This window comes from Hippoglossus hippoglossus, chromosome 3 (assembly GCF_009819705.1).
Source record: "Hippoglossus hippoglossus isolate fHipHip1 chromosome 3, fHipHip1.pri, whole genome shotgun sequence".
Taxonomy (NCBI): domain Eukaryota; kingdom Metazoa; phylum Chordata; class Actinopteri; order Pleuronectiformes; family Pleuronectidae; genus Hippoglossus; species Hippoglossus hippoglossus.
The window spans coordinates 7,932,038-7,951,874 of record NC_047153.1 but is presented as its reverse complement, the minus strand read 5'-3'; the positions used below and the strand labels follow the sequence as shown (position 1 = coordinate 7,951,874).

Below are 19,837 nucleotides of genomic sequence, written 5' to 3'. Positions count from 1 at the left end.
TGCAGGGTCGTATTTAGTGTGATTTGTGACATGTGACTCACACAATATTAATAACATTAACAACTGATTCTCCAGCTCTGGGTTTGCGTACTGAGTCGAGCTCCATTGAACTTTGAATAAACAGCTGAATCGGGTCTTTGTGCAGCAGTGGTGGCGAAGCGTCAGGGTTTTGCGGACTCAGTCTCGCAACCGCTCTTTATTAGCTGTATAGCTCAATTACTGCAGGTCATTTTCAGAAAGAAAACTGCAACCAGCATCACCACAGGCCAAGCAAACAGCCCCATGCAGAGAACGGACACTGCACTAGTACTTCCTAAATAAAGTTACTGAGATTTACAACAGGCAGTATCACTGATACAGCACAACTCACCTCAGTTTGAACTGCGCCCGCACCTCTCCGTGCTCCAGCTGTAGCAGCTCGTTGTAGCAGGCCATCATATTGGCATTCTCCACATATCTCTGAGGGTCAGAGGGCAGAACCAAACAACCCGGGGTCAATCAAAGACTCAACCAAACCCCATTTTCAAATCAGTGCCATGACAGGATAGGTTAACATATTCTAACACAATGAGTAACATGGCCAATGCAACGGTCTCCTGAGGAAATCTGGTGTCCTACGTTACTTTTTGTGGTGATAGTCAGGAGAGAATAAAATGTACGCAGGAACGCAGGATACACACACACACGCGCGCACGCACACGCACACGCACACAATGTTTCTCACCCTATTAAAGCCAGCATTGATCAGGGGCATCACAGAGGCTTCTTCTCTGTCTGGCCTTAAAAAGAGAAAACATGTTAGCACCCAAACACTGACATGACTAATGCTTGTTTGGAGAACATCAGCGGGTTACACCATATGACATGCTGCAGGCCTGCAGACCTCTTAGTCATGCATTTAAATTCTAACAATACTCCCAACCCTTAAGCTACTTTAAAAAAGACAAGAAAAAGGCAGAGATGTGGGGGGGGGGCAGCGATTTGCACATACCTTTTCACAACGGCGACTATCACAGTGTTTTCTGAAGAGTTGACCGCTCTAATTGACCTGAATGTAAACAGAGGGAGCCTTTTAGCCAGTGAGCGGACTGGTGGAAAAGCCCATAGCATCAAAATCAATGTATTTTTCAGTTTTTCACGCTCCGATTCTCCCAGGCAGGCAGAGCCCAGTGGTGCAGCTCTGTGAGGAGGCCTAGACCTCTGAAAGAATGCTGTGTACAGGGCCACTCATCCGCCTGTGGTTTTCCCCAGCCAGTGGTCATAAAGGGGCCTTTAGTTCCCCATCCGAGCTTGTGCGTGTACATTGAACATATGGATTGGCCAAAAATGAATGGGGTTAACATACGCACTGGGCAGGGCGAATGAATGTTTGTAAATGTGTTTTTGGTTTGGGCAGACGCTAAAGATAGAGTTGGTATGGGCAGGCACCGCTCGTTTCTCATTGACGTGACTTTGCAATGGGAGCGAGGGAGCCCGAAGTGAGGCGGCCATTTAGCCCCACGGAGAGTCATAATCACACGTGTTTCCAGATATAATGAAACGCATGAAAAGCAGGGCTATAATCAGTCCTATCGAGATCATCTGGTTTGGATTATGTCATCAGCCTTTAATAACAGTCTCTACCAGAATTTAAATTCAATTTAACTGTGTCCGCTACATTAGTGACTCCAAACCAGGGGCACTTAGAGACGCAGCCGCCAGGAGCTCCATAAAAAGACAGTGGAGTAGTTCAACTCATTCTAAAAAATGAAAATTTCATTAAATAAATATATCCAAGTTTTGAGTCAGCTGCACAGATAGATAGTTAAAGGCAATATATCAATATTAAATAGTTAGAATGCAAGTGATCATTTGTTAAAATAGTTACAAATAATCCTAGTGGACAAATGCATATATTACAAATAGTAATATTAGTAGATACAATAGTTGAAATAGTTTAACTATCTCACTCAAGTAGTTTGTAAAGTAAGAGTAAAGTTTAATGGATGAAATTCAAAATAGTAAAAAGTAACATTAATAGATAGAATAGTTCAAATAGTTAAAAGTAATGTTAGTGGATAACAAAGCTAAAAGTGATATATTGCTCTAATGACATCGTTAATGTAGTAAAATCCCTGAAATCATTAGTTAAACTTTATGGACAAAGGTAGCAGCGTTCAGCTTCGGCTCATCCAGGTTTGTAGCATGAAACTTGACCACACTGACCTCCCAGCTGAACACTGACAGTACATTTCAGCCATATGAACTATATTTAATTGGACACAAACACTTGTAAACCTCTACACTACTTCATTCCAGAGGTACAACTTGAAGTGCGAGTACATTGATGGTGAGAGAAGTCACTTACCGGCATAGTGCTTCAGCGTCAAAGTGTCTGGAATGTCTGTGGTCAATGATGACAAGGTCATGATGCTTCTCCAAGAAGCATTCAAGAGCCGACTCGGGTGTTCGCGCCATGCTGCACCTGAAGTTCGCCTTCTCACACGCCCAGCAGAAGCCATTACTCTGACTGTCCTCTTTGGCAAAAACTAAAAGTACCTGCAAAGACAAGAAGTGGACAAGCACACATATACGTATATATCAGTCTATATCAGCAGATATTTATTTTAAATGTCCTCTTCCAATGTCTAACTCCTGTTACTTCTGATAAGTTACTCATCTAAATATTAGTTAAAAAGCTCTTTACCAAGAGCCACAATATCGAAGTGGACAAAACACACTGAAAACAAATGCTAGAACAAACTGAAGTTATGTGTTATGTATTTTAATACTTGTGTTAGATTTTAAATGTACTTCCATTGCGCGACTAAGGCAAAAATACGCTGATCTGCCACAAGAATAAAACCAATCCAATCCAATCTAAATATGAAAAAAAGCCATCAGCATTTCCCGGAATCCAAAGTGAAATCTAACTCATATGATATACACAGAAGAACCAGCAAATTCCAAATGGAAATCAATTTTGATATTTGTGGTTTGTGGTTAAAGAAAGATTAAAATGTAAATGCAGTTAATGTTATTTTTGTAGAATTAACTGATTCATCCACAAACCGTTGCACTAATTACATGATTGTTGCAGGGGCAAAACCTGCAAAGCCCCTTGTAGATGTACAATAGTTTTGTATTTCTTAAGATTTTTTGAACATCAAAATTTTACCTGCCAGAGAAATGATTGAAATTATGAATTTATGACTCATGGTTGGGTTTGCAGGAGAATATTTTCTGTACAAAATATGAGAACTATGAGGCTGATGTGTAGCTGTAATCTGATTTGGGAAACTGACAAAACAAAACAAAGCCACACCCAATTTAAAATTAGATAAACAGAGGAACTAACCACTTTTTGACATTTCTGCTTGATGGACGACTTTAAAAACATATGAACAGATTTAAAAAAATTGTTGATGTGATTAATGTTCCTTTATATAATGTGTCAGTGGTAAAACCTGCATGTATATAAGGACTCATTGTTTGTATCTGTGGAGACTCTGTCATCCAGGTCATGCTTTCTTCAGAAGTTGTATATAAGCACACATCATGTGTTTCTAGAAAAAGTTTCAGGCTTTTGGATGAGAGGAGAAACATCAGCTGCCTGTGTGTCTATGTTCACTTGTACAACTTCTGATTACTCATCGTTTCTGGAAATATGTTTCTGTACAACATACGAGAACTATGAGCCCGATACGTTGCTGTAACCTGATTAGTGACACTGGTATAGCCAAACAGAAATGATGAGCCTCCACTCTGGGCTATAAAATGAGTAAAAGACAAAAGAGAGCAACAGGAAAACATGACTTGGATTTGCTGGGTGAAGCTTGGAGTTGTCAGCACGTCATCTGTTCATTCGTTCTCATTTGCGCCTGTCGTACTAATCCGCCCGCAGCGTGGGCTCCACTGTGACCTCAGGGCTCCAGTGGACAGGCCCTGATTGATCAGGCTCGGCTCGCACACGGGGCGTGGCGCGGATTTTATTGTCCGCAGCCATGATCTATGACACAATTAGGTGAGGTGGCCTTGACTGGCTGGGGCCCCTCCCACCAGTCTGTGGTAGAAAGTGCTGCTCCTGCCATCAAACCAGCCATTGAGAGCAAAGCACGCTCTCCCTCTCTTTCTCTCTGCCAGCACACTTTCATATAACCCCTCACTTGCGTAAATGCTGGACCAGAGATTTAGGCCCACCTCCAAGAGCTGTGCTGCACTAAGAGCAGATTCATGAGTCACCCTCAAACAGACGTCATCTCCCGATGTTGGCAGGAGGCAGAATGAACGTAAAGAAGAAAAAGGTTGTTCCGCAGTTTAAAGTTTGCATCACACCTGTAAACTTGAGAAAACTAGAGCCACTGTCCTCGGCACAATCAGGGAATAGAGAGGATTGATTCATTCTGATGGTTGCTGTGGATTTATGAGAGAGGGGTCTTACTCATGCAAACCATATTCCAACATTTTCCCTACAAGCTGCAATAAGTGTCCGGGTCATAAATACATCACAGGTGAGACCTGCAGCTATGTTCGCTACGCACAGGGAATTAGATCAGAATTCCACATCGGGATGTTGGTAGAAAAGTCAACATTCCCGCGGAGCTGGAGGAACTGGGAAATATAGGCTGAGATAAGGTCTTTACAGATGCCGGGGCTCAGACTGGACAGATCGCCATCACTCAATTAAAAACACATCCAGCTGCAACAGACAAAACATAGAAGTAGATTTGAGATAATATGTTTTCTAAGTGCAGACGACAGAGGCAAAGTTTACAGGAGGAAAAAAAAACCTAGTTGGAAGGGGGGTAGTGAGCGTTTTTTGGCAGTGTGTGATTGTTCTGTCTAGAAAACATCATTGTTGAAAACAGAGAAGGCCCGGCCAGATCCTGTGAGCCACGAGAAGAGAGGAGGAGCAGAGCGGAGGAGGGCATGACAGGATCAGCTGTGAGTGACAAAAACAGGAAGGGCATATCTCTACCTCGTTTTCCTACTGTGGTCACACTGGAGCGCATCAGACAATAAAGTCCACTCTCTGCGCTTATTATATGTGGCATTAAATTACAGGACGTCTGAAACATTACTTTTCTCAGAGTCTCTCACCATATATCATTAGTGTTATACTAACTATAGCAGTTTCTGTGGTTATATTTGAATAAAAAAGGTATTTTAGGGACACAGGTAAAACTAAGAATTGTATTTAAAAGGAGCGCATACCTCCACCAAGGGATAGAAGTTTTCTTAAATTACCAAACCCGGAAAACCAGATTTTTGAAATCTAGATCCATGAGTTACTCCCTGTGACATTGGAGGAAATAAATTCCTGGATCCGCCCCCTGATTTGGATCTGCACCAAATTGAATGGGTTCTTCCCTGATTTACCACATCATTCCACCAAGGGTTCATCCATACGTTTGAAAACAGTGTTTTAAAACTAAAACAACGTTTGTCCACACAAGCTTTTTGGCTCTGAATCAGTTTTAAACCCCGTCCATACCAACACATCGGAAAACGCAATAAAACTGTCTGTCATAATTTTCATAAATCTGTTTCTGCCCGTCAAACTAAAATGGAGCTGGCAGCATTTCCAAACTTCTCCATTTTTAGGGGCTTTAAAACTCAGGAGTATTGTGGACGGCAGGCGTGTCCGGGGCAGACTTTGTGTTTTCAAACGAAAAGTGTAACACAAGTTTCGTGGTAATCTGTCCAGAGTTTTTTGTGTAATACTGCTAAATTACACACAAACAAAGACAGATGAAAACACAAACTTCTTGGCGGAGTTATCAATTTTCATTATTGATTGTGTCATCTGTAAAATAACGTTAAAATACAAAATGCTGATCAGAATCTCTCAGAATAAAAGACAGCGTCTTTGTTGTAGAACCAGACGTCTGAAAACAAACCAAGCAACTAAAGTGTTCAGCAAATCCTCACATTAGAGAAGCTGAAACCAGCAAATGCTTCGTATTTTTGCTTGGAAATAATAATAAAAAAAAGATTAATTTGCAGTAAGGGAACCCTGGGAAACGAGATGAAACCAAATTGTTGCACATACTCAAAATACTTTTTAAAATTCACTTTTCAAAGACTCCACGTTCTCACAGCAGCAGCAGCAGCAGCAGCAGCAGCAGCGGATGCCAGAGGAACGAGCACAGTACCAAACTGTATAATGAGCCATTGAACGTCAGAGAATGTCCTATTTGCAGTGACGAAACTGGTCCATGGATCCTCTGTGCACTTCTTCCATAACGTGCATTGTTCATTATGGTATGTTCTCGGTCATAAATGTTTGGCCTTGTTGCCTTGACAACCCAAGGCTGCATCGCACACAATGCGTCCATTAACAGTTTTTTTTTTTTCTCCTTTTCTTTGAATGTTTGCATGAAGCCCTTTTCCCCCTTTAATCTCTGTGCTAGGTGTGGTATCTCTGAGAAATTCAAGATTAGTTCTAACTGCAAACAAAAGGAGGTGACGTTTTGAAACGCTAATGCGAAAAAAATGCCACCAAATATTGACAGTCACACCGAGTTTAGCGCCGAGGCTCAGCTAAAAGCCCTTCAATGATACGGACATAAACATTTCACCGCAGCACTTCTGCGGTTCTGTGGAAAAAGTCTCATTGGCACCAGTCGGTCAGATGCTCGGCATTGTTTTACGATACCTGAAGTGGGTCTTTAAATAACTTCATTGGTCCAAATTGCACCTCTGTTAATGTGGTCTGAAAGATAAGAAGAAGAAAAGGAGGATTAGAACAAAGCAAATTTCATGAACATGACATTTTATCACTTACTTCATAGTGTTTATTTGAACCCTTGGGTTTTTAACCCCTAGTGTTTTGTTGACAATGCTTCTGCCAGCACACTTGAGGAAAGTGACAACAGAACAACAGATTTTTAGGACCATATTGTTTTAATTGAACAAGAAATGGCCACATCACCAAATAAGGAAATAGCTCTCTTGTTATATATTAAATCCCTGGTTCACTGCACAGTATGATAGTGATGCTACTCGTGCTAAGCATCAGTTCGACCCCGGAGTGACTTCTCATGAACAAACCGTGAAAACCTCCTATCAGAGAAATCTGAACAGACTCCAGGGGTTTAGAGGGCTCCTGCCATGTAAGAAATACTGTCAGTGCACAGACAGATCCACTGTATTCAACCATGTTTCACATCTGGAGTGCCTGAAACCCCAAACTGAGGTAAATACATTGTTTTCTGAAACGTGTCATCAGTTTAAAATGAAGTTTATAAGCAACCCTCAGAAAATTAACAAACGCCACCACGCTGATGAAGGACATGATGAGTAAAAAGAAGAGTAGAACTGCAGTACTCCAACAAGTCAACTCCACAACATTCAAGAGTAAAACATTATATTTTGTACTCCACTAAGAAGTCCATTAAGAACTTTATCGACATACATACTATGTATTATTTCACCGTTCCAGATTAATAATACAACTGGAATCAACTAATAAATGATGCAAGGGTTAGATGAGTGTCACATTATTTTTTAGTTGAAGAACCTTGACAAACCGCAACCACCTAACTGTGCTTATATTGAAATATGTTGGTATTTTGTTATATCACTTATGATGAAAATTATACTGTGAAAATTATTTAACAATTACTGATATTGTTTTATTTCCCAGGAACAAATTTACAAACTACACAGAAGAAGAAAAAAGGAATTAAAATCCGATCAAACCTTTATCAGCTTAAAACATTACAGTAATGCTTTCAAATAATCACAATCAGATTATATAATATACAATCGAGCAGCAAAAAACAAACCCACGTGATTTAACCTTCTGATGTCTAATTCAGCCACACAGTAGTGGACAGGTTTTCGGCTGATTACACTTTCCCTACATGAGCTTACTCTTCTCTGTCTGCAAATAATTTAGCTTCCTTCCTGCTAAATGCAACCCAGCTCAGGGGTTAGTAACCATAGCAACCAAGCCCCTTGCGGACCGCCATCCCTCTAGAATTCCTCTTCTCCGTAAACAATCTACACATGTGAGGAGGAATACAGAGAGGAATTTCAGAGCGTGCCAGGCAGGAGTAAATCACTTCTTGCTAAATTGTAAGCCTTTTAAAAGCTCCATAGAAAAAACAAAGGGGGGGGGGGGAAAAGAAAAAAGCTGATTAGCCCTCCGCCGCGGCCAAATTGACGTCATCATGACACTAGGCCGTTTGTTGTAGTCGTCCGCAAACAAGGGGTATGGCATCAGGATGGCTACAAGCTGATGCTCTGTGATCATCTGATCTTCCCCAGACACGAGGACCTGGTCGCATGATAGGCTCATGTGCACTGGAGAGACAGTAAGCATGTGTTTGTGTGTGTGTGTGTGTGTGTGTGTGTGTGTGTGTGTGTGTGTGTGTGTGTGTGTGTGTGTGTGGCTACAGTATATAGTAGGGACTAACATATGCTCTTCCAAGACTCAACAGGGCCTAGTTTTTTTTTCTGTTGTCAAATTTGATTTCAGTTACTTTGACCACATGTGCCAGAACAAATAATTGAGCTTTATGAATTTTGAATCGGGAGTCAAACCACCCCGTTTATTTTCCTGTGGCAGGGAAACAAAACATTCTCTCTTCTATAGACGACTGCTGGGTAAATATCACATATATATATATATATTTTTTTAAAATGCTGTTTCCACTGTGAAGCCACGTGCTGCTGAACTAGCGGAGGTCAGGGTCTTGCCGTATGGAGTTGGGCCGCAGAGCAATGGCAGCTCGCTGAGGCCTACAGCACGGAATCCATCCACAGAGACCTCCCTCTCTAACTGACACTGACACAACCAATGCAACTGCAGCTGAGATTGTGTAACTCAAATAGCCACACACACACCCAGTGCTGAACCAGTGTGCCAGCCTCTTTGGGCAACTTACTCTTCTTGTACAGTACGCGCATGCACACACTGCAATGAATCACTCAGCCAAGCATTTGCATCCCACAAACATCACGCTGGCACTGAACCAGAGGCAAACAAAGCAGGGGAAGTGAGTGAGCATGTAGGCCAGGCAGGCGGGCAGCACGGACAGGGTGTGTGTGTGTGTGTGTGTGTGTGTGTGTGTGTGCCTGTAATCTGCATCCCGCCCTCTTGCTCTACGCTGCCGTGTTGTACCAGTCACACTGGGATCTCTCTCTGTCTCCTTCTACGAGCACAGGGCCACTTGTTAATCAGACGACAGGTTCACGCAGTGCAGACACTTTGCGTAGAGGTCGGAGGTGAATGCCGTGAAATAAGGATCATAACAATAATATTAATAGTATTATTTTGTATTATTATTATTCTTATCGACTGGTCATCTTGATGTAATTTTTGGCCCTACGTCATTAATTTAACTCCAGTGTCAGTTTATTAGGAACACTGAGCTAAAAATAGTGAAACATTCCTCCAATGAATTAAAACCTTCATGAAGGTTACTGTGTTACAGTTTGTAAATGGATTTACACTGATTCAACTTCATGTTAATTTCAGAGGATGGAGTTTGTGGTGCTGCTAAATTGTGTTGTCCGAACCATTCAATCTACCGGGTGGAGTAAATAATATAAACACCTCTCAGTATAACACAATACTGTTAATCGTTAGGTTACAAAATGTCTGGAGCCCTCGTGCTCGATGCGAAAGACGCTATGATGTAATTTCTGGCGCGAGCATCCATAAGCCTGTGACAGAATGGTGACTATAAACCGGCCTTCAGGGTCTGAGGGACCAGGAGCTGCTTGTTTGACACTTAGTATGTTGCTGTTATGGAGGAATCTTACATCAAAAGTTTGAGCATCATTTCCTAAAATAACCTCAGAAATCAATCTCCCGACATGAAGTGACAGTTTCCGGGCCGACAACTTCAAACTCTCGAGGACACATTTCTTCCATGTGTCTTCCAGGTGTCTACAGTCGTCTCAAATCGGGTCCAGGACAGTCTGCAGTCAATACACCCAATGTATTTACATAGCGGAGTTGCCTCTGACCCTGTATCCTGCTTCCAGTGTATCCGGCCCTATAGATCTCCTCCTCCTCCTCTCCTTCTCCAGCCCACCAGCTTTTCTGTCTCACACTCATCGGCACAAACACGCACACACACTACACCATGTACACTGGGAGAGTGGCTTTCCACTAAAGTGAAAAACAGGAAATTGGATGACATTGTTCGGTGCGCCGACGTCAGCAGAGAGAGATAGAAAGAGTAAACAGCTTCCTCCACCCCAGAGCTGGGACCAGGATGCAGGGAATCTTGGGATGCCTGCCCTGCCCGTGCTTCTTAGGAAAACGTGCACGGCTGCCCCCATCAACAACAATCCACCACATCACTCACTTTGACACAGCTCTCCGGCTGACGTGCGCTCTCCCTTCCTCCCGTTCTCGGATCCTACGTCTGCTTCAGCTCCCCAACATCACTTTATTCCTACTGTAAAACTTCTCCACATGCGCTCAAGGAGAATATTGAGAGATGTAGAGCTGATAACGCGACAGCAACATGAGCCACGGTGAGCATTTCTTCCTGAGAAGAAGCCAAAGTGTTCTTCTCACAACTAGTTGGTGTCGTGTGTGTGTTTATGTACGTGTGTGCATGTGTGTGTTTCCGTCTAAAAGTGGGAATCAAATGGAGATGAATCAATGTTCTTCATTAGGTCTGATTAAGGGGCAGCCGTCCCATCCACAGGTGCGGATGCACATTATGTACCAGACAGACGGCCGGAGGTACAGACAGGAAGACGGACAGACTCTAAACTCTCACACACACTGAGCTAAGTGACGGGCTAAATGGCACAGTGACACATCAGCCTGGCCACACGCTGGGGCCTCACAGATCGCAGCGCTTGCTGCCCATGCTGTGTGTGTTACCTCAAAGAGAATAACTCACTTTCATGTGTGGCCACTTACATTCGCTGCCCATAGATCTGCACCGAGGCCATCATCGATAACAATGGGGTTTCAAACCTGCGACTGCTTCTAACGCCGACAAAATCAATGACCAGTCTGGCAAACACCTCTAACTGTTAGACATACACACTTTCTTCTTTTAAAAAGCTCCACATATTATGAGTTTGGTTTTTTTGGGGTGAATCAGGTGCATCATTATTACCTAATCTTCGAACTCTCTTCCTTACCGGGCCCAGTGTAAAGGATATAATGGAAAAGTGACAAAGTGATGATTATGTGTTAGAATTCAGAGCCTAATGCGTTGGTATTTTCTATTCTATTTATTTATTTGAGTAATATCTCAACAGGGATTTCATAACACTACTTACTTTTACATATAATCAAAAGAAGTTCTTTGTTAGGGTCAGAAACTATAATTTATTTAACTGGTCTATAAAATAACAAATCATTACTGTAGGTGCTGTAAGAATCTCTCTCACTCACACACACACACACACACACACACACACACACACACACACACACACACACACACACACACACACACACACACACACACACACACACACACACACACACACACACACACACACACACACACACACACACACACACACACAGAGAGAGAGAACGGGATTAATCCCCAACGACAGAAATCAACAGTAACTCATTCATCTAAATGCGGAGGCTCACACACATCAACGCTCTGCCCTTGTTACATTAAGTTTGTTATGTGCATGTTTTATCTGATGCACAACATATCTGTGTCTTTCACGCACTGTGGAATAAAACAGTGTTTAAAGCAGTTTGTGAATTAAAAAAGATAAATATATACTGTGAAGTCTGCAGAAAAAAGACAACCCCCCCCATGAAAATGAACACATGAGAAAAAAAATGTCTGATTGCAGTCTATCCATTTAGAAAAATAACTGCAGCCATGTGTATTCTGGCTCTGTCCACATGTCTTATCCATGGTGACCAAGCCTGCAGTCAGTCAGGCAGAAGACTTTAGTTGAGTCACTGGCATGGCTGAGAGAAACTAGGCCACCGTGGATCGGTTTGTCCCAGAACATCCTTGCTTTCGCTGCATTTCTACCTCTGCCTCCCTCTCTCTCTCTCTTTCTCTCTGTGTGTGTGTGTGTCTGCTGAAATGCACCACGTAGGAAACACCAGCCCCCATGTAACAAAAACTACAATGTCCTCAAAAGAGCTAAAACAAATGTTGACTGAATATTCTCAATGTTTAACGAGATTCAGTTTGACAGTATATTTGGAAAGTCGTGTAACATCAATAATAGTTTATTCTTGTTGTCCAGTGTGTGTGTCAGATGCAGAGTCACGAGATAAACAATGGGCCTCCTTTGACTTATAATTGTTCCATAACCCTCACATTTCAAGAGGCTTTGAAATCAACCACCCCAGTCGTTGACTATATATTTATATTGTAATATATTAAAATACCAATAAAGTTTAACAGAGTCGTAGACAATAATATTCTAGCAATCCAAGGTACATTTCCTACAAGCTACGAGATTGTGAACGATGTTATATCTATATGATCTCAACTGCTTTTAGGAAAAACGTGTTTTATTCACAAAATCAAGGAGAAGAACTAAACGACCCACAATCCTCAGGTGTAATGGTGACGGCTGTGATTGGTGGAGCTCGCTGTTACCATGGAAATGTTTACCTCAACCGCGAAAATCAATGCCCGCTACGATTGGATAAGCATTACATTACATTAGAGCGACTATGATTTCTCTTTCTAACATATACTGTTAGAATTTATTGTCTTTCCAGCAGAGTTTCCAGAGAACGCCCTGACCTTTATTCTGTCTGCAGTGACATCTCTCCTACCTCACCGGCGGAAAAGCAAGCCAATGGGAAAGCACGCACACACACACGTGTTTTGTTAGATATGATGAAAAGAGTCCAAAGGAATAAAGAAAATCACTACAACAAGGTTTAATTCAGGAATCGTTGGAAGTCATTGAAAAGAAACGTGTGCACAGTCTTCTACCTTTGCCCTTTTTCTTATTTTCCAGATGTTATTTTTGCTCTGGATCTTTTGTTATGGTAACGATTCCTCTTGTATCTGGTCGCTCTGGTTCCAGGCTTAAAACTATACTTAAGGATTTTCTGAAACGTCAACGGAGAAAATGAATGGGAAATTCGCTTCAGTTCTAAAAGTGGGCAGTCACTATCATGCTCTTTTGTTTCAGCCTGAATGTTATTAATCTTTTTTTTTTGTTCTCTCAACTGTCCACCATGCCAAGGTTTCATTATTTCATTTCACCTCCCAAATGGCCAAAATCAGCCCTTTTTTAAAACCAAATTTAGAAGATTTACAAGAAAGACCAGAACATGAATATCCCTGCTGATAAGGACACCAGGCAAATACAACACAAAAACGATCACAAAGGAAAAACAACAACAACAAACCCAGGGAACGATCACACAAGATGCCACACACACTGGTGGCCGTGATGTTCCTCCTGGGCAATAAACTCAAGACGAGTGATATAAATCAAAGCTGGAACAAAAAATGAATAAAAATATCTTCCGAGGCTGCACAAACAATTATTTTCATCAATTAATTTGTCGGAAAATATCAAATACTGCCCTACAAAATTCCCCAGAGCTCAAGGTGACATTATTAAACATCTTGTTTGGTTGGAACGATAGTCCGACCCCAAAGATATTATATCATATTAGATTTAAAATGATATAAAACAGAACAGCAGCAAATCCTCCCATGAGAGAATCTGGAAACAGGGACTGTATGAAGTTTGTTTTCAGCCCTAATATCATCAAATCCTGCTAAACTGAGGTGGTAGATGAACACGAAGGGGCCTGAACCCACGAGGCCTCGTCTCTCCACTGCGCTTAAACCAAGATTGTCGCCGCACTCTATCGACTGAAAATTAAGTCCTATTACTTCAATTGCTTTCAACTACCTCTTATACGTGCCGCCCCAAATACAGCAATTTCTAATCAGCATAAAAGTGCACGCACATGCACACATACACATTTATTGTCTTTCGAACAGAGCTTCCAGAGAACGCCCTGACCTTTATTCTGTCTGCAGTGACATCTCTCCTACCTCACCAGATAGTGCGGAAACGCAAGCCAACGGGAATGCACACACACACACACACACACACACACACACACACACACACACACACACACACACACACACACACACACACACACACACACACACACACACACACACACACACACACACACACACACACAGGGAAGGCACCGAGCAACTCACAGGAGACTGAACTTGTCCTGGAATTCAGGCCCAAACGCCCTTGAATGACGTCCGTGGTTTAAAAATACAGAGTTTGCAGAAAACGGAGAGGTTACTCCATCCTTGGTGACCTGTCCCTGTTTCTCACTGGTGCTCTGCACCTTGCGAGCATCGTCTCAGACGTCACACAAAAACCATCAGGTGTGCGGCCTCTCTGTCTTTCACTGCTCAACACAGACAAACAAAAAAACATGTATTTGATACCTAAGCCTGTACATTCACAACAACACACACTCAAAGGAGCCGAGTATGGTACAACAATTTATTCTGCTCCTACAGAAAAACCTCTGCATGACGTGTTCAGAATTCTGAGAAATAAAGCCATGTGTCTGGATTACATGTACACGCGTGTGACACTGGAGTACATGCTGAATTCCCTCGGCTCGTGACACTGCCTGCCTGCATACCCTGTGTCCATAGTGGCGCGAGTGTGTGTATGTGATCTGTGCGTCACTGTGCCAGTGAGAGTAACTGAAGCCCGGCAGTGGAGAGGCTCCTGCCAACAGGCCGAGTGCTGAGGGTTAGCGACTGTGCTCAGAGCCCTCGCCTGCTGGCCTGCAGGGACATGAGATGAAGAGCAGGGGCAGGAGAGCGATGCACTCGTTAAACGTGGAGAGAACACATGAGTCCGGTCGCTACATCGCAGCCTATAAGCTAACCCCCAAATGTGCTGATGTAGTTTAAATTCGAGTTATTACACAAAACGTTTTACATGCTCTAATGTTGAGAAAACACATCACTCTCCTCATACTGTTCATTGCTGCAGCTCCTCTTTTCAGCCTCTGTCTGAAACACTTGGTTTTAGCTCCCGTCTCTTTAAGACCACCCTCACAATAAAACACAGTCTGCTCTGATTGGCCAGCTGAGCCACTCTGTTGTGATTGGTCAATAGCCTCCAGCGTGTGTAGGAAATGTCGGCCTCTGCTCTCTTTACCTGACTTTGTTAGGAGGCGTCTCTAGACAGGCCGTGGCGTGGATTATTTCAAATGTGGGCCACCGTGATGTCACAAGACATCATAATGGTACGGAAGGTTTGGCTGGATGTCTGACACAGTGTTTCAGGAGCAGTGTTTTCTGTGGAGAGGAGCTGTCTTTACTGCGGATTTGGGGGCTTTTTATAAACGTAAAAAACCCTTTAAAAACAAGAAAATAAGTCTCCCCCAATGAAATCACACTTTCGGCATCGCCAGAGGCTGAACTAACAGAGTTTGCATTGTACAACAGACGCAGATAACCATCTTTTCAAATTGGTAATTTGCATACTGTCACCAGCACTTGTTCAGCAGCGACCTCAATATGACCATGAATCTAGTTTTGACTTTTGAATCTGTGATCTCCTGAGCCTGGTGATGTACGGCAGCATCCACAAACTGCAGATTAGCAAGTGGGCAAAGTTAAAGAGCTAATCCACGTATTTTTTGTTAAATTGGGAGTATGAAACTTCAGAAGGCTCCTTCCAGAACTGCAGACAAACCCATATCATTTTCAGTGGCCGTCCTCCGTAACTAGCACTGATGTGAGTAAATTAATTAAAGACAGATCCACGAGAAGCTGAGCACTTTCTCCAATGTTCACCTTCAAGGTATTTCTGTCCTTATCCAGATTACCCTGAAATCCCCATAAGACCTGGACAATCCTAAGCTATCCAGGGCTGTGGAGCAGCCCCTCACTAAAACCTCCTCCTCTTCCTCGGCCCGCAGCAGCCTTTGTCAACACCCCTGCTACTGTTCTGTGCACCTACTTATTGGACTGCTCCATTTTATTCACACCTACTCCTCTCCCATTTCCATTTTTCTGTATAAAAACACACCAAAGAAAATGAGAATTATGTTCAATAAATGCTTCAAACTTGTTTATTTCTGAAAGTGTCACTGTCACTGTGAGGCAAGGGGCAGTTGATCGGGTGCGTGCGGCTCAATTTCTCCTTCCTCCCTTAGCTCAGTCATTCCAGGTACAATCAAAGGCCAATAAAGCAAAAGGAGAAGCTAAAGGAGCTTGGGAAGTCTGACAAGGACACTGCCTGCTGGTCCAGTGACACTGCAGTGCACTGTAATCTTACCAGGAACCCTTCCACTGCAGTCACCTCTCCTCCTGAGTCCAGCCAAATACAACAGAGCATGAACAACAAACTACACAAGACGACTGTCCGGCCTGAATAAGAGATCATTAGTTGACAGTAAATTTGTTGCCAGAGCCACAAACACAACTGAACAATCTTAATTACCTCACCAGCCCCGAGGCCTAAAGAAAGGATTAGAATTAGCAATATTCGCCCACTGCGGCCCGGCTCTATCTGCGAGGCTCCACCCCTCCACACGGCAGCTTAGATGTTTTTGAGAATATCAGAGGCGGTTCTCAGGGGCTCTTCAGATGGGCTGTGAGGGCATTAGATTATTACAGGACTCCCCCTCCTCTTCACCTGCTAAAACAGGAGCACTGATGTCACCGTTGCGTGAGGGATCAGTGAGTGACACGAGCTGGAGCACCGGGACGGAGCTTGGCACACAAACTATGCTCTATTTAAACACACACTCAGACACAGACACACCAGTAAACAAACACACACAGACACACACAGAATGAAGAATGGGGATTTGATGACTGCATGTAAACACCTTCAGGATCATTTGAAAACAGATAAATCCCAGATATTTGGCAAAATATCCTGTTGCATTATTAAAATAAACAGATTATAGGCATCAAATAAATACTTACAGTAGTAAACAAAAAAGTAATAATTTGAAAAAAGTGACATGACCCCTAAATTATATCATAAATTATATATATTTTTTGCTATAATTCAATTTATTGTTGTTTTATCCTTTTGTGAATCACGTTGTGACTGTTAATAAAAGTGCTATACAAATGAAGTATATCATCATTATTATTAAAGTCTCGACCCTACTATGTAAAGTGCTTTGAGATAATGTATGTTATGATTTGGTGCTATACAAATAAAATTAATTTTAAATTATTTTAAATTTTATTATATTTTTTAATGCAAACACTCAGATTTTATTCCCCTAAACATGCCAGATTTCTGTCATTAATATCCATGGATATTTCACTTGGTAATCAGTGTAAATTAAACAATTTTAAATATAATGGGTTCTTCTCTGACCTCTACCACATCCTTCCACCAGGTTCCGTGATAATCTGTCCTGTAGTTTTTAACGTAATTTTGCTTACAACAAACAAACAAATGGGTGAAAACATAACCTCCTTGATGGAGCTAGTAAGTAGAATGAAGTGATGCAGCACTGGTAAGCAAATGCTTAACATGAATACTACATATTTAAAAATGTTTACATTTTATGGTGGAAGCTGATTTTTTGCAGGAATGATCAGACACACATTCCTCTGCTGAAGGCAGGAAAGCTGGATGTATTGAACTGTGTCGAGTGTTTCAGCAGGATTAATGTGAAGGAGAAAAATCAGCAAAGCAAATACTTCAATGCATCATCTCGATTATGTGTAGTACAGAATAACGTTTCCTATAACTATGAGTGTTCACAGTCAGAACAGACGACCTGTGAGGAATCATTTACAAACTGATGTGCAGGTCTTACATTTGTTCTCCTATGCATGCACATTATTTTCAATTGTACGTGTGCTCTCATAGTTTCCACTGAAACATTTCCTGTTCCTATTGCTCCATACACACAAGTTTGCTACTCTATGTATCTCAGCACAAAAGCAATGGATTAAATGGATAAGACTCAAATATTAATATCATTAACGTGTATAATCTTAAATAATTGTTGAAATACATGTTTCAAAGCACTTTCAAACCATTAGGACGCATCAGCTTCATTAACTCAAAGCCCAATTTTGTTTTAACTGTCCAAACAAAGTCAAGTTCCAAGACTGTAAAGTAAAATGAAAAGTTATGAACTTACTGCACTAGATTTTTTATTTTGAGGCCAAATTTAAACTCAAGAGCTTTTGTTCTGATGATCTTTTATCCAATTTTGATTAAAAAGAAGATTACTTATCTATTTTTACTGGGTTTCCCCCAGAAACCACACGTTACCTTTGTGTCATTTTGACACTACAAGACACACACACACACATTGATACAGACCGTTTGGCTAAGATCAACAAGCCTCTACATATTACAAACCAAAAGCGTTAAGATGTCATGTATCACAGAAGAGGAAAAGTGGCTTGTCACGAAGACAAAAACCCCTGTGGAATCTTTTTGTAGTAGTGTTCTAGCATAACCCCCTAACAAGACTGCTGGTGGAGCCTGTTTAAACTTGGCCAGACCTGAGATGGGGAGCTCTCTGGTTGCAGCCAGAAGCAAACTACAGATTCATCTTGACCTGTGGATCTCAGTGGGGGAAAAAGTGGTTTGAATATATATCAAAGGTCCAAGTGTTACCGGCCAATACATACACATGTTCATTTAGACTTGAATTTCATGCTTGAGTTACGCAATTCAGACTGGCTCACTTCCTGTTTCTTCATCTAAGCTACAAAGTCCATTTGCATGTCACAGCCAAACGGTCTGGACTCATGCTGCAGTCCTGTTACAGCTCAGTGTGCTTATGATTATTTACTTATTGCATATGATGAAGTCTGGATCGAAAGTCACAACTTAGCCAAAACTCAAAAAAGCTGAACAATAGGGGAACAAATCAGACTTTATTATTATTATTATGTGAAAATGTCAAAACCTGAGTTGCTGCACTGACTCCACAATGCGTCCCTGCACCCACACACACCTCGCACTACAAAAACAACGAGCACCATCTGCGCTCTGCCTCTGTGAAGATCTTAAGGGACGTATCAGCTGAGGGTACAGTAGATCTTCAAAGCAAGAGGTAAGACACACTCCAGAGAGTTGTGCGTCATCGCCATGTCCATTAAAACAAGGAAGGAGACAAGCACGGCTGGCTTAATGCGTTGTGCAGCAGGTGAATGAGTGTCTGGCGTGTTTACTACAGCCAATAAGCTGCAGGCCTGTTCACTTAAATCCAGCGAGGCTCGTGTCTGTGCTGTGCTTCTTTAGCGAAACACAAAACGAGGCAGTCAAATGAAGAGGAGTTGAACAGATCAGCTGACAGTGAAATACCACCAGGTTTATGTCTTAATACTAAATCTATCACTTTTTGGTGCTTTTGTAAATCTTGCCCCCAGGAGGGGGTCTTTCAACATTCTGAACTGTACAGCGTGACGGAGCGTGAAAATGGCCAAAGTACCGCAGTAACCAGATGCTGGCAACATGGCTGTTAGCATTGTTAAACAGTGAATCGTGCACGGCGGCTAGGAGCAGTCCACAACCGACACTAAGGCCGTCTTCCAGGGGAGATTAAAAACACGCCTATGGACACGGACACATCAACGCAACGCGAGAAGAGGAATGACTCTCAGATGAACTCTGAACAATGACGGTGTGTTCTGTACATGATGTACTTTTCAACAACCACTCTTTAAGTGCAGCATTAATACCTTGGGAAGTCTTAGCATAGAGGGTATGCACATGATATCGCTGCATTCACGTGGAGAATTAAATTTTAAAGTCCCACTCCGGGGAAAATCACATTTGTAGGATATGTTAACATGTCCCCCTTGTTCCTTTTATATGATAAAAGACATGAATTGAGTGAAATGAGCAGTCAACGCCATGGTTTGAGTGT

General features: G+C 42.1%; 1 protein-coding gene across 1 annotated transcript in view; it reads right to left on the bottom strand.

Annotated features, from left to right (window-relative positions):
• pde8a (phosphodiesterase 8A) overlaps positions 1-19,837 on the bottom strand; it is a 43,065-nt gene that overhangs the window by 14,938 nt on the left and 8,290 nt on the right. The window contains exons 2-6 of the mRNA XM_034573168.1: positions 6,638-6,694; positions 2,348-2,538; positions 992-1,048; positions 725-779; positions 371-459 (exon numbers count right to left, since the gene is read on the bottom strand). Of these exons, the coding sequence (XP_034429059.1) occupies positions 371-459; positions 725-779; positions 992-1,048; positions 2,348-2,538; positions 6,638-6,694 (449 nt within the window). The remainder of the gene's footprint in view (positions 1-370; positions 460-724; positions 780-991; positions 1,049-2,347; positions 2,539-6,637; positions 6,695-19,837) is intronic.